The sequence below is a fragment of the Polistes canadensis genome, unplaced genomic scaffold, assembly GCF_001313835.1.
Source record: "Polistes canadensis isolate GaletaPanama2010 unplaced genomic scaffold, ASM131383v1 scaffold_54, whole genome shotgun sequence".
Lineage (NCBI taxonomy): Eukaryota > Metazoa > Arthropoda > Insecta > Hymenoptera > Vespidae > Polistes > Polistes canadensis.
The window spans coordinates 652,521-664,918 of NW_014569601.1; the positions used below are offsets into that span (position 1 = coordinate 652,521).

The 12,398-nt window shown below is 32.9% G+C and overlaps 2 protein-coding genes across 3 annotated transcripts in view; both read right to left on the reverse strand.

Moving 5' to 3' along the window:
• Positions 1-610: 610 nt before the first annotated feature.
• Positions 611-3,538, reverse strand: LOC106785665 (protein ST7 homolog). Its single transcript, XM_014746303.1, has 2 exons — positions 2,720-3,538; positions 611-2,613 (listed from the first exon to the last, which is right to left on the reverse strand). The coding sequence occupies exons 1-2, from the start codon at positions 3,144-3,146 to the stop codon at positions 1,490-1,492; spliced, it is 1,551 nt and encodes a 516-aa protein (XP_014601789.1). The 5' UTR covers positions 3,147-3,538; the 3' UTR covers positions 611-1,489.
• A 663-nt stretch (positions 3,539-4,201) lies between these two features.
• The window catches only part of LOC106785643, a 21,703-nt gene continuing 13,506 nt past the window's right edge, over positions 4,202-12,398 (reverse strand). Inside the window, exons 10-17 of one of the 2 annotated variants that reach the window (XM_014746276.1) lie at positions 11,785-12,184; positions 10,859-10,970; positions 10,403-10,766; positions 10,197-10,241; positions 9,992-10,117; positions 9,749-9,851; positions 8,702-9,643; positions 4,202-8,557 (exon numbers count right to left, since the gene is read on the reverse strand). In XM_014746276.1, the coding sequence (XP_014601762.1) occupies positions 7,506-8,557; positions 8,702-9,643; positions 9,749-9,851; positions 9,992-10,117; positions 10,197-10,241; positions 10,403-10,766; positions 10,859-10,970; positions 11,785-12,184 (3,144 nt within the window). In that variant the 3' untranslated portion in view covers positions 4,202-7,505. Of the gene's footprint in view, positions 9,644-9,748; positions 9,852-9,991; positions 10,118-10,196; positions 10,242-10,402; positions 10,767-10,858; positions 10,971-11,784; positions 12,185-12,398 lie in introns of both variants that reach the window. The other variant, XM_014746275.1, reaches the window with a different exon arrangement.

The following is a 12,398-nucleotide window of genomic DNA, read 5'->3' on the forward strand; positions in this document are numbered from 1 at the left end:
TATATATTATATTTAATAATATAATATATATAAATATACGAATATAATTGTAACAATCTATTAAGGATAATTCTTATAGTAAAACTTAAGAACCACATTTGAAAAGTTTTTACATGTTCTTATTACGTACATTCATAATTATAATACAAATTGTCTTAGCTATGTGGAAATAATTATTTAATACTATTCCTGCGTTATATCTGTTTTTTTTTTCTTTTTTTTTTCTAAGTAACTAAATTATAAATTTTAAAGAAGTATTGTACATAAAAACAAAACAACAAAAATTTAAATCAGTTATCATTTAAGGTTAATAGTGAATGAATGTTCGAAACAAAATCAAAGTCATGGTGAGCCAGCCCAGAGTACGAGAGACCTGGGCCCTCTGACTTCCAAGTGTCTTATATCTCTCTCTCTCCTATCATAACCGTCTCACGATAGACAGGCAGACCAGAGTTGATTCATTTATTCATAGTAATTGTCTCTCAATTTTGTTATATTTTAATATATATAAATTAATTTATAATGTAATGAAGAAAGTATCTTTATTTCTAAATTTGTCGATACTCGTTGTATTACGTATATTTAATACAATTGTTCAAGATCAGATTTATTACAATTGTATTTATTTCATTTATGTAACATTTATAAGCTATGTTTTACATTATCAATATGCAAAATATGAATATACCTGGTCTTGTTTGTTCTCTCAACTCATTAAGAGCTATTGATAATATGAAATATCGAATAAATACGAATGCAATGATATGTACGTGTACTCTATCTACATATCCTTTAAATAACTATGCAAGCAAGGTGCATCTAATTCACAACATAAAAAATTAAATTTATAATTTTATCATCGAATAATTGATTCGAAATCATTTATATCATTACCGTTCTTTTTCGTTTTTATATATATTATACAAAATCCAATAACAATACAACAAGCATAAAGTTCCATAATTTTTCTCTGTTCTCTTGATAGAAGAAAACAGAATAACAAGTTATGTCGCTTAAGTGATTATTCAATTAAAGAATCGAATATAAAAATATAAATATATATACCTAGGTATACACCGAAAATTCACAATGAAAATTTTGTGTTAATCATTTCTTCTTTAAATTTAAAAGCTATATACGTTATTGCACAAACTATTTACGGCAACAAATAAATAAATAAATAAAACAGTAAAGTAAGAAACGAAAGTTCCAAAATGGTAAGTGCCGTAAGCATTTCTACATGTTTTTTTTTTTTAATCACTTTTACCTGTTCCAGTAGGTTACTGATTTAATTGACTTATAACGCTAAATAATTAATTCATACTATAAATATATACTATATCCAATCATCAGTCATAAAAATGTAAGTAAGGAAGAAGACGTGTTACGCGAACATGTAAAATATGCTTCAAAGAAGCATATCTAAAGAAGAAAAAAAAATATAAATATCACAATAGGTCTTGGTTAATAGAGATCATAAGAAAATTTCTTATATTCTAGAGAGCTGTTGCAATAAATTAGACGGCAAGACAGTTTCTAACTTATCCAAAATGTAATAAAAAGGATAAGAGAACCAAGCGAGCATTGCTCGTGCTACTACACCCATCGTATCAGGATACTGATGAGTCAGCAAAGCCAAGAGTGCTGTAAAGGAGCACAAACCGGCTGTAAATAAAATAAAAAATGGCAATTCTTTTTTCGGATAAACGCTGACATCATGGAAAGTAGGTAAAAGTTCTCTATCTGCACATTCAGTACATGTTGGATATGGATAAAACAAATGTCCTCTTTCTAAAGGGTATGGTAGCATTCTGAATGTTCCTTCCCATGTACAGTGTAATAAATTAAGAGCTCCTTCCATTTGTTTCCAATGTGCAAGATGGAAAAATGCATAAGCTATAGCTTCTGAATCTCCTCTTTTTAAAACATGTTCAGGTGGTAAAATTAAGGGTTTCATTTCTAATAAATATTTTGGTACATGAGGATTGAATTCTACTGCTCTATGAATAGCTTCTACCGCAGACATTTCTGCTGTGGTTAATCCTCTTTTGCTAGCTATATCTGGTGAAAACTTGTCAGCAACCAATCTTGCCTTTAATAATGCAGCTGTGTAACATATAGTGGCTGACTTTGGTAGACTTATGTCATCGTATTTTGCTAAAACAGCTTGAACATCAGCATATGCTTGCATTTCCAATAAAGCTTCTATTAGATTTTCATGGATATTCAAAACATTCATAATTGGTGGTACTTCTTTCGTTAAGTCCCTGAACATTTTTACTGCTTCTTTCAATTTTCCAAGTTTCCTCGCACACATAGCCAAACGTCTTTTGATATAAATAAGTACATTTGTGTCTCTTCTGTGTATCGTTTCTGCAATAGAGCCTTGATGTTGCGTACTTTGAGATTTTCTATAATTACTTTCCGCTACTTTCAATGCTTGTTTTAAAATCTTTTCTGCTTCTATGATTGTAGTAGCTTCTTCTTCGGCGAGTAAAATATAAGCTGGTGCACAGTCTGGGTTACTTTCTAAAGCACTGTGTGCAGCTTTTATTCTAATTACAGGATTCCGTTCTCTCCAAGCTGTTTGCATAATTTCATATTCATCTTTACCTACATGATATGATCAATTAATATAGAAACAATGTACCATTTTATATCTAAGTTTTGTCAGCTATTACTTATAAATATACACTACGGATTCTTTTATAATATTTACCTGTATCACCTTCGCAAGTAAAAAATGTTTGATGATCTTGAGCAGATAAATTCATATCATAATATGTTAGTGGCTCTTTGTTAGTTGCCCAGAAAAATCTTTGATATTCTGCACCCCTAAATAAATTAATTGGATTACGCCAAACTTTACATTCAGGAACGTTCTGTTGATTAGAACCATTGGAATTATTTAAATTTGAGTTAGCATTATCAGCTCCACTGTCACCTCCACCAATCCAAGGTGAAATATGATTCAAAGATATTTGTTCGATAAAAGAAGTACCATATTTTCTGAAGTACCACCATTCGAATATGAGAATAAGACCGGATATTAACGATGAAGTTCCTGTCAATGCTACGTAGAATTTCGGGGTTAGGGTGCTCAGGAACATTGAGGAGTCCCACATACATGTAAATAAATGTGCCATTTATGTGACTGTCAACGATGTTGGCAAATATGTCTTAATTTTGTTGAAATTTTATAGAGAGATAATATATTATTGACGATTACATCAACTGACGTACAAAATAAAAAACACACATCAATAACTTTATACAATAAGAAATTTCTTCGTTTTTTGTTAAATTATATGATTAGTAAAATAGGTTCTGCAATTTCTTGTTTTGGATTTTAATAATACTAATACATGTTTACAAAGATAGAACGTGTAAATATTCTCGTTCGAACAATGAAAGCTCTCAAACTTATTCCGACATCTAGTACATTTCGATGTATGGTAATTTTGCACTGTTGCTTTCAAGAAATTTCGATTGAGAAATATAGTGATAAGGATTATTTTACAAATTTTATATATATCAATATTTGACAGTTCAAATTATTATTCAAATAACTATGCTTTATATATAATTAACGAAGATTCCTTTATGTCCTTTTAAATTTAGTAAAAAGTCAAAAATATATTATAAAATAAATTTTATATTACTCGACATTAATCAAACGTGCGTTAACCAATCAGAAAGAAGTTATTTTATTGATCTTTGAAAGGGTAAAACTGATTGGTCGATTATTGAGTGCTTTCAATAGTGAACGAAGATTTAAATTACATACGATGACGAATTAATTTTTTACAAATTGTATTTTTGTTTATTTAATAATTAATATTTAATAGTTCAGATATACATGAAGAAACAAAAAGTAAATACAAGAAAACGTATAATTATATACTTTGTCAGATTAAAAATAATTAGTATTGTATTCGGAATTGTGTAGTAATTATATATATGGTATATATATAATGTTTACAAAAGTAATAACACATTTAACGTATGTATACATTTTATTATGTATATTAATTAACACAGTGGAAATAAATGTTATTTAAAGAATTATTCTTTTATCGTAAGCAGTTAAATAAATGATGTTTCAAAACGCATAGTTTAATAATTAATTATTGAATGAGAAACAGAGAATAATCAAGAAAAGTAAAAAAAAAAAAAAAAAATAAAAGACAAAAATTGATTCAATTCTACAATATGTTATTTCAATATATTGAATTTTATTACAAAATGTTTGCATTTAGGCTACAACATGTAATATAATAATTGCGTTTGGTCTAGACCCTTATCAAAACAAAAGCTAAACTGCACCACATTTCCTATCGTCTTAGCAAGACACTTTTTTTCTTCGGTTTACGTTTCAAGGAAACACGTTCTATTTAAATGCGAATAAATCTACGCGCGATTTAAATTATCCAGATAAAAGACGACTATACAATCGGGTATCTCTCTCCGACGTTGCATCTCGGTATCACAACGTACACGAAATATTAAATATCTCACTAAATGCAAATACGTTTCGACTAATAGCAATATTCATTGTAATATTCGTATTAGATACATCTTTTCTTTTCATCTTGTTAAAGGTAAGAGACATCTGAGTATGGATCTATATAGAACATAATATTCATAATGTATATATATATAAATCGAGATACTGCATCTCGATGAATAACGGGAGAACAATTAAGAAAGAATTGAAAATTATTTCACTTTAATAAACGCGACAGTAATGATGTTGCCGTTAATTATGAACTAACGAGGAGCTCAGGCATATACGTATGTATTTATATATTTATATATATATGTATATGTATTTATGTATGTTGTATGTATGTGATTCATTTTCCTTGAAGCGCACCCTAAGAACGAATGGTCCAAAGACATGTGTTCTAAAGAAGAAGAAGAAGATGATGAATAAGAATAAGACGATAATAGATCGTATTATCAAACTGTGTACAACCGAAAAATACATATAGGTGTAAAAAATAATCAAATGAGCGGTAGTAAAACACCCTCTACTACGTTATATGGTGTGCACGTGTATAAACGTTCAATTACGTTTTGTCCTCCAAACGTTTTTTCGAAGTAAAAGGAAACTATCCCAAGCAGCTAATTCTAAGATAATGTAATATCCTTTTTTGTTTATATAGCTTCTATTTATATTAGGTATGCACGTACGTGTGATAACTAAACAGATACAGATTTTTGCAAGTGCTACGTCTGTTGTTATAGACATACCGATGCATTAAAGATCAGGAGGCTGGATGAAATCGAACGAAATAATACAATAAACAATAAATTGCATTTAAAAAAAAAACAACCCTTCTCTTTAAACGATTGTATCTGTTCAGTAAACACCATTCACCGACCAAATTCCGTTTAGGCCTTCCTCTTGATAAAAAATATTCATATAATTTCAGATTCTATCCTGACTTGATTTACAAGAAGAACACCTAAACGATCGTTTTTCTTTGTTTCAATTACAGAAACAATAGCAAAATCTTCACATTCATTCATGAATATATTTCTATATTTTCTCTTATTCACTCTCATTCATAACTATCTTTTATTATCCTCTACGTAATTATTTGTTATCTTTACGCAATAGTAACGAATATTCTTAATAATTCATGCTCGATTAATTTCTTTAAGGAACAAAATAAGTCCCATTACGGTTGCACGTGCTTAAAATTTTCTTGAATTATACATATACGTACATATTATTATGTAGTTCATTGCACGCAAGATTATAATAAAATTTGTTTCATTCCATATATTCCTCCTTAACTTTGCCGATTACATTAATATCGCTAATATATATGTGTTATGTGTGTGTATGTGTCTCTGTGTATTATATATGAATATCGCTTTTTAATAATAGTTTTTTCTCACTTTTCGTAGAACGCGCACAGCAGCCTCCTGTTCTCTAATGTATAACTATATTTAATGATTTAATCGTAAAATTATCAAGTAAAATTTGTAAAATACAATACGTGCTAAGTCCTATCATAGAATTCTTAATCTTTCTTTATAAATAATTATAGTAGTAGTCTTCACACCATTTGTTAATTTATAATAATCAGATACCATTTCTTCTTTTTTTTCTTCTAATTAATTTAAATATTACAATTTGTGCCCTTTGCACTAATTCATTTTATATAGTATTTTGCTTGACACTATATTATATAATACACGTAATATATAATCTAAAGAACTTACGGTATTTACATATGTACACGTAACAACGGCGCGAATTTGTCAATAATTTTTTTTTCTTATTCTTTTTGTTTTTAATAAGATTAACGTTCGTTCAACGAGGAATACATTGTTCGTAAAAAGATGCACCTGATTAGAAGAAATGAGTTCGAAAACGAACGGGAAAAGGTTAAAATTCTAATCAGATCCGTCTCCTTCACGAATATTCTACAATACATTCAACGTTGAACAAAGTTATGGTCGCTTGCTTTTTATATTAATTCAAAATCGAACTGAAACTAATTACAAAAAACTTATAATCCTTAAAAAATAGGCTCCATTGTTAACGATTCGGACATTTCCCAAACTTTACACTTGACCAACCTCAGGCTTAGTTTCTACGACTTCTTTTATGTTTCAGATCCAAAGTGCAAAGGCTTTTGTTGTTTTTCTTTGTTGAAACGACTACTTGCTGAAGAAGACTAAGAGGAAGACGATCCTAACTTCTATTTTTACACATTCTTATATACTGTAGACGTTAACATACGCGTATAAAACAACACTAGATAGTATTATATCTCATTACATTATGTAAATACTTCCATCAATTCATTTTCAAGTATCTTGATGTATGATATAACTACGTTTAACCCGTAACTACAATTTTAAGAATTGTAAAATACGAATTTTATCGTGCAATCGACCCTTATTTTGATACGATTCGTATAACGAATTAGAACTTTCTTCAAGAACAGGCGCACACCAATGTTCATTTGTTATCTACTTTCTACGCGCTTAACGAAGCAGATCCATATCGATAAACAATAATACAAATAAATCTCAAATTTTCTGCGTATTGTATATTTCTTGTTTTGATCATTACTGCAATTTTTGATCTTATCGCTATATGTATATTCCCTACGTTACGCGATTTTATTACATTTCAAATGAATGTGTTTGAATAGAATATCTTATCCTATTATAAAAAATTATAGTGATCGATCTGCTTCGTTTAGCGAGTTATTAAAGGTAGAAAACAAATGAACAATTTAATATGGGTCTGTCACTTCTTCGAAGTTTCAGGAACAAAAACCTCAAGATAAGGATTGATTAGTGCGATGGTACCTACGGGCTAAAATATATCAATAGGATATCAGAAACCTGTCTTTCTCAAGAACCTTCTTTCTAAGCAAGAGTCGAGATCACTTTAAGAAGGAGAACTAAAACGTACATCCTGTATAAAGGATTTATACTTAAAAAACGTTTTAGGGTTGGCCAAGATTTCACTCATGCTACGAATCCAAATCGTCCTCCCTCTGGCTACTGAAATAAGACACCAAACCGCCAAACTCCCCAGTACCTTCGTCGTCGTACTGTTTATTTGCAACAGTAGCCGGGTCATTAGGATGCGTTTGCGATTGTTGTTGTGGCTGCGGTGGTTGAGACTGTGGAGGTTGCGGTTGTGGAGGTGCTTGAATCTGCGGCTGATTGTCCGCGGGAGACGAGAAATGTTCCGTAGGATAGGGCGAACCTTGATAAGCTGCTGCATCGTCCGCCGTAGACATAGGCGGAGGAGGAGGATAAGCACCGTAGTGATAATTGGGTGGTGGAGGTGGATGATACGGCGAGAAATTTCCTGGCGGTCTATTTGGAGGTGGAGAAGGTTGTTGCAACGCGTGGTTAGCCGGCGAGGCATTCGTAAATGGTGGCATCTGATGCCTCGGTCCCATAGGATTATCGGTAAACCTGGAGATCGGTGGACCACCTCTTACGTAAGAAGGTGGAGGTGGCGTTGGTCCACCTTTAGCCAATGGACTACCGGCTGCAGGTGGTATCATGGGTGGAGGACCCGGTGCCAAAGGAGAACTGCGATCTCGACTACTTATGGATATAGGACCACCACCTGATGGAGAGGGATCCATAGGATGATGAGGCGTATGATACATTTGCGGTCCTGGAACTCTCATTCTCATGGGTGGTGTGCCAGACCTTACAGCCGCAAAATGAGGTGGCATGGAAGTTTGCCCTGGCTGTCTATATGGCGAAGGTATCCTACCGCGTGGCTGCATCTCATAGCCGGTTCGTGGACCTGTCATCATTTGTCCAGTTGCATTGGGAGCACCGAAATATTTATGACCCATTGCAGCCGCCGCTGCTGTGAACGACTGCGGATTATTAGACGACACCGGTTGTGACTGCAGCATCCTCGTGATCACGGAAGACTGTTGACCGGGCGGAAGAGACGAATAGACAGACTGCGCGTTCGGTTGCGTCGAAGGTGGCAACTGCGTGGGTACGCCGCTCGCTGGTGGTGTGGACGGTGCCGAGCCGGAAGTACTGCTACCTGGAGTGGGAAGTACGTTTGGGATATCGCTCGACTTAACTTCTGGATTCGAATCCGTGCCCATGCCGAGCAAACCAGCTTCAGCCGCGGCTTTTGCTGCTGCTTCCGCGGCCCTGGCAGCTTCGAGAGCAAGAGTTTTCTTACCCTTGCCACGACCTCTCCTTTTTGGCTTCATCGGTGTTCCGTCGGGATTGAAGAGCTGCCCATCTGGTCCTGTCATCATTGGAATATGCCCTTCGGGTGTCCTGTCGGCCTCAGGTGTGATGACTGTGGGTAAGTTAGGGTTTATATTAGGTGATACGTTACTCGATACATCCAATCCAATCAAGTTACTGCTGTTGGCTGCCATAACACCTGGACTCGTATTTGCCAATCCAGGAGATCCCAAAGTCGGAGCTCCACCTCTTCTCATCTGTTCGGCAATTATTTCAGCTTTGCTACGACGACCTCGTTTCTTTTTTTTAGGTACTTCTCCATCGGTTCCTTCGGGAGCGTTTGGATCTCTCTGTCTTTCTGCAGCCAAAATTTCTAATGCTTTTAACCGTGCTTTCTCTAATTTTTTAGCTTCTCGTTCTTCTTTCTTCTTTTTCTTCGCTATTTCGATAGCTGCTAACTCCAATTGCCGTCTACCGTATTCTTCATCCTCCATCATTATCTGCTCTAATTGTTCGTCGTCTAAATCAGCCAATTCTCCGGGTCCAAGACCTCCCAATGAACCTTCTGGTACATCTCCGGTGAAGGAACTAGCTACTGATATTGTTGTACCCGTCAATCCAACATTATCCGGAAGACCTTCATCGATTTTCGACGTTAATTCTCCCATTGGATTATCCATTGTATGAGATAAAACATCTTTATCATCTATGTGCTGACCATCTGTCGATCTTATTACCGAACCCATTAATAGTTTCTCTCTTCGTGCTTTGTTCTTGCTTCCAGGTTTTGGTCCAGGCTTTTTCCTCGGTTTCGGAACTCCATCAACCAAAGTTTTGCGATTTGCCGCAGGACTTTTACTTTTTCTTGGTTTTTTACTTTTTGGCGATTTATTTTTCAATTTGGTTACGTCTTTTTTAGGAGTGTAGATATCTGTTGAACAAATACATTTAGAGGTATTAGTATAATATTAATTTAAATATCTTAAAACAATAAAAAATATATATATATAAATAGAGATAAATAAAAAAAATTTACCTGAATCAGAATCTTTTTCTGCATCTTCATTTACGTCATCTATTTCATTGACAACAAATTCGTCTTCGCTTTCTACAGTTTTCCTAATAGCTTTTTTTAATTCCTGTATATAAAAAAGAATAAAATAGTATTATTCATATATAAAAGCGTTCTTAATTATTTATTGATTAATTAAAACACTACAGAGAGAAATCTCAAAAGTTAAATATGATTCATTATAAATATCATTAATAAAACGAATACCTCTTCGCTATCCGTTGCTGTTGCTTCCTGATAATTGATCTTACGACCTCGTCTACGACTACGTCTATCTAATATCTCTTCTTCCTCTTGTTTATAATTATCGTCTGGCAAACCACCGTATATAATCTGTAAATAGAAAAGCAAAAAATAAGCCAAATAAAACAAAAACAATCTATAAAATAAAGCAATATGCAAATGAAGTTACCTTGCGTCTAATAGTTGGAGCCTTTTTCTGTTTGGGTGCATTTTCCTATAAAATATTTATATTATTATTACACAATACTATATTTATTAAGTTTTTTATTTATTTATTTGTAAACTATAATATATTATAAGATAAGTATATCCTAACTGGATACTAAGTACTAATAGATTACTAGACTGTAAAAATTTAAGAGCATATCTATTTACTTTTTTCTTTTTTTGAGCTGCAATTTCATCAATTTGTGGAAGAACCAATGTGTCCGTATTTGCAACGGTATTTTCTATCAGCTCTGTTTTCACAGCATCAGTATTGTGCGTATTTTCGGTATTTTCAACATTTTCGAGATCGGCAATATTCTCTACATTTTCAACCTTAGTAGACACCGCTTCTTCACTTTCTTGAAGAACGATATCTATATTTTCTGACGTATAATTATCATTGCTTCTTGGCTCTTCTTCCTCTTCGTTATCACTTTGGTTATCTGACTCTATTATACGTTTTCTCTTTTTTTTCTTTTTACTTTTTATTTTAGAAGTTGTCCTATATCTTGAAGTTGGTATAGTTCTACTCCTAAAAACAGTACATGATTTTGATTGTAATATTACTGTAATATTATATTCTTTTATATTATATGTACAATATTACATTAAAAAAAAGCTTACTTCTTCTTTCTTTGTCTCCAAGAATTATCACTATCTTCGCTATCTGAATTTTCCCATACAGATCGAGATTTTTTCCTTTTTGGTCGATCACTCTCATCACTATCATCATTAACTATAATAACATGAATTATGTAAATGATTACATTCTATATTTAAAAATAAGTATTATTTAGAAAATAATGCAATGTATTATATAGAGTAGGAGTCCAAGAATATCAAAAATGGAGATTGTTACAGAATACTATTTAAGATACGTAAACACATGTGTATGCGATCATTTTTGTATGAAATACGGAAATCTTTGAAATCGTAGCTTCAATTGTATCTTTCTTTAAAACACACCAAATCGATGGGACGCAAAAAACTTGATTAATTTGTGTTTAACCCTTTCGTTACACGGCAGTGTGCTCCGTCGAAGTGACGGTCGCTGTACGGACCACCGTGCCGCCGTGCCGCCGGAGTAACGGCACTGTACGGAGCGGGTCTCAGAGGTCAGGCAGATGACGCCGTCTATAGGTGACGCTCGTACACACAGGACATCGCGCGGATGTCGCCTATAGGCGACGCTCGTAGCGAAAGGGTTAAACATAAATAAATCTCAACAAATCAGCAATAAATACCATACGAATGCAACCTAAATGCACACTTTTCCCTTTAGGAAAACACAAACAAACTATTTAAAATCAGAGATATACAGACTAGTTTTAAAAGAAATAGTTATGATTTTTCTGGAGTTAATTTTCCTTACTATTCCTGTTGGTCATCAGTACAAAACATACGAATTACACGATAAGATGTTATTTTTTTTTAAGAAATATCCAAAATATAGATAATAGAAATCCATATATAGATAAATATAAAGAAATATTCCAAAAAGACATAAAGAAAACCTTACAATATAATATATTATATTAATACAAACTTACTAAAGTCTGGATCATAAGTAGTTGTTATTCTGGCTCTGGTAGATCTTCTAACAGGACGCGAATCTCCCCTTCTACCACGACGCCTAGAATCAGTAAAACTACTTTCATCTGATGATGTCATATGATCATCGAAATCTTCTTCGTCATCTGAACTAGTTCCTTTGAAATCTTCGTCGCTTTCTGGATCATCCTCACTACTTATATCCAAGCTATTCAATTTACGATGTTTCCTTCGTGCTAATAATCGTTTATTAACTCTTTTCCTTTCTTCTTCCTCTTCATCGGCTTCTTCCTTTTCTACTTTATAGTCCTCGTCGCTTTCTCTTTCAGATTTTTGTTCAAGATCGTTTTTATCATCATTTACATCTTTCGTTTGTAATGCTTCAACTTGTTGATGAAGCTTTTTATAAAAGAAATAAAGTCAGAGTTAAAAGATTCAATTCACATATCTTATACATTAAATAAAATTTAATTATCAATATTCTTGTCCAAAAATATATTAATATATAAGTCTCAAAGGGAATTATAGACGGTTAATAAATCTAATGAACAATTTATTTTGAACTAGTTGTACGTTTCGTCCCTTACTGGGGACTTCATCAGCAACTAAAAAA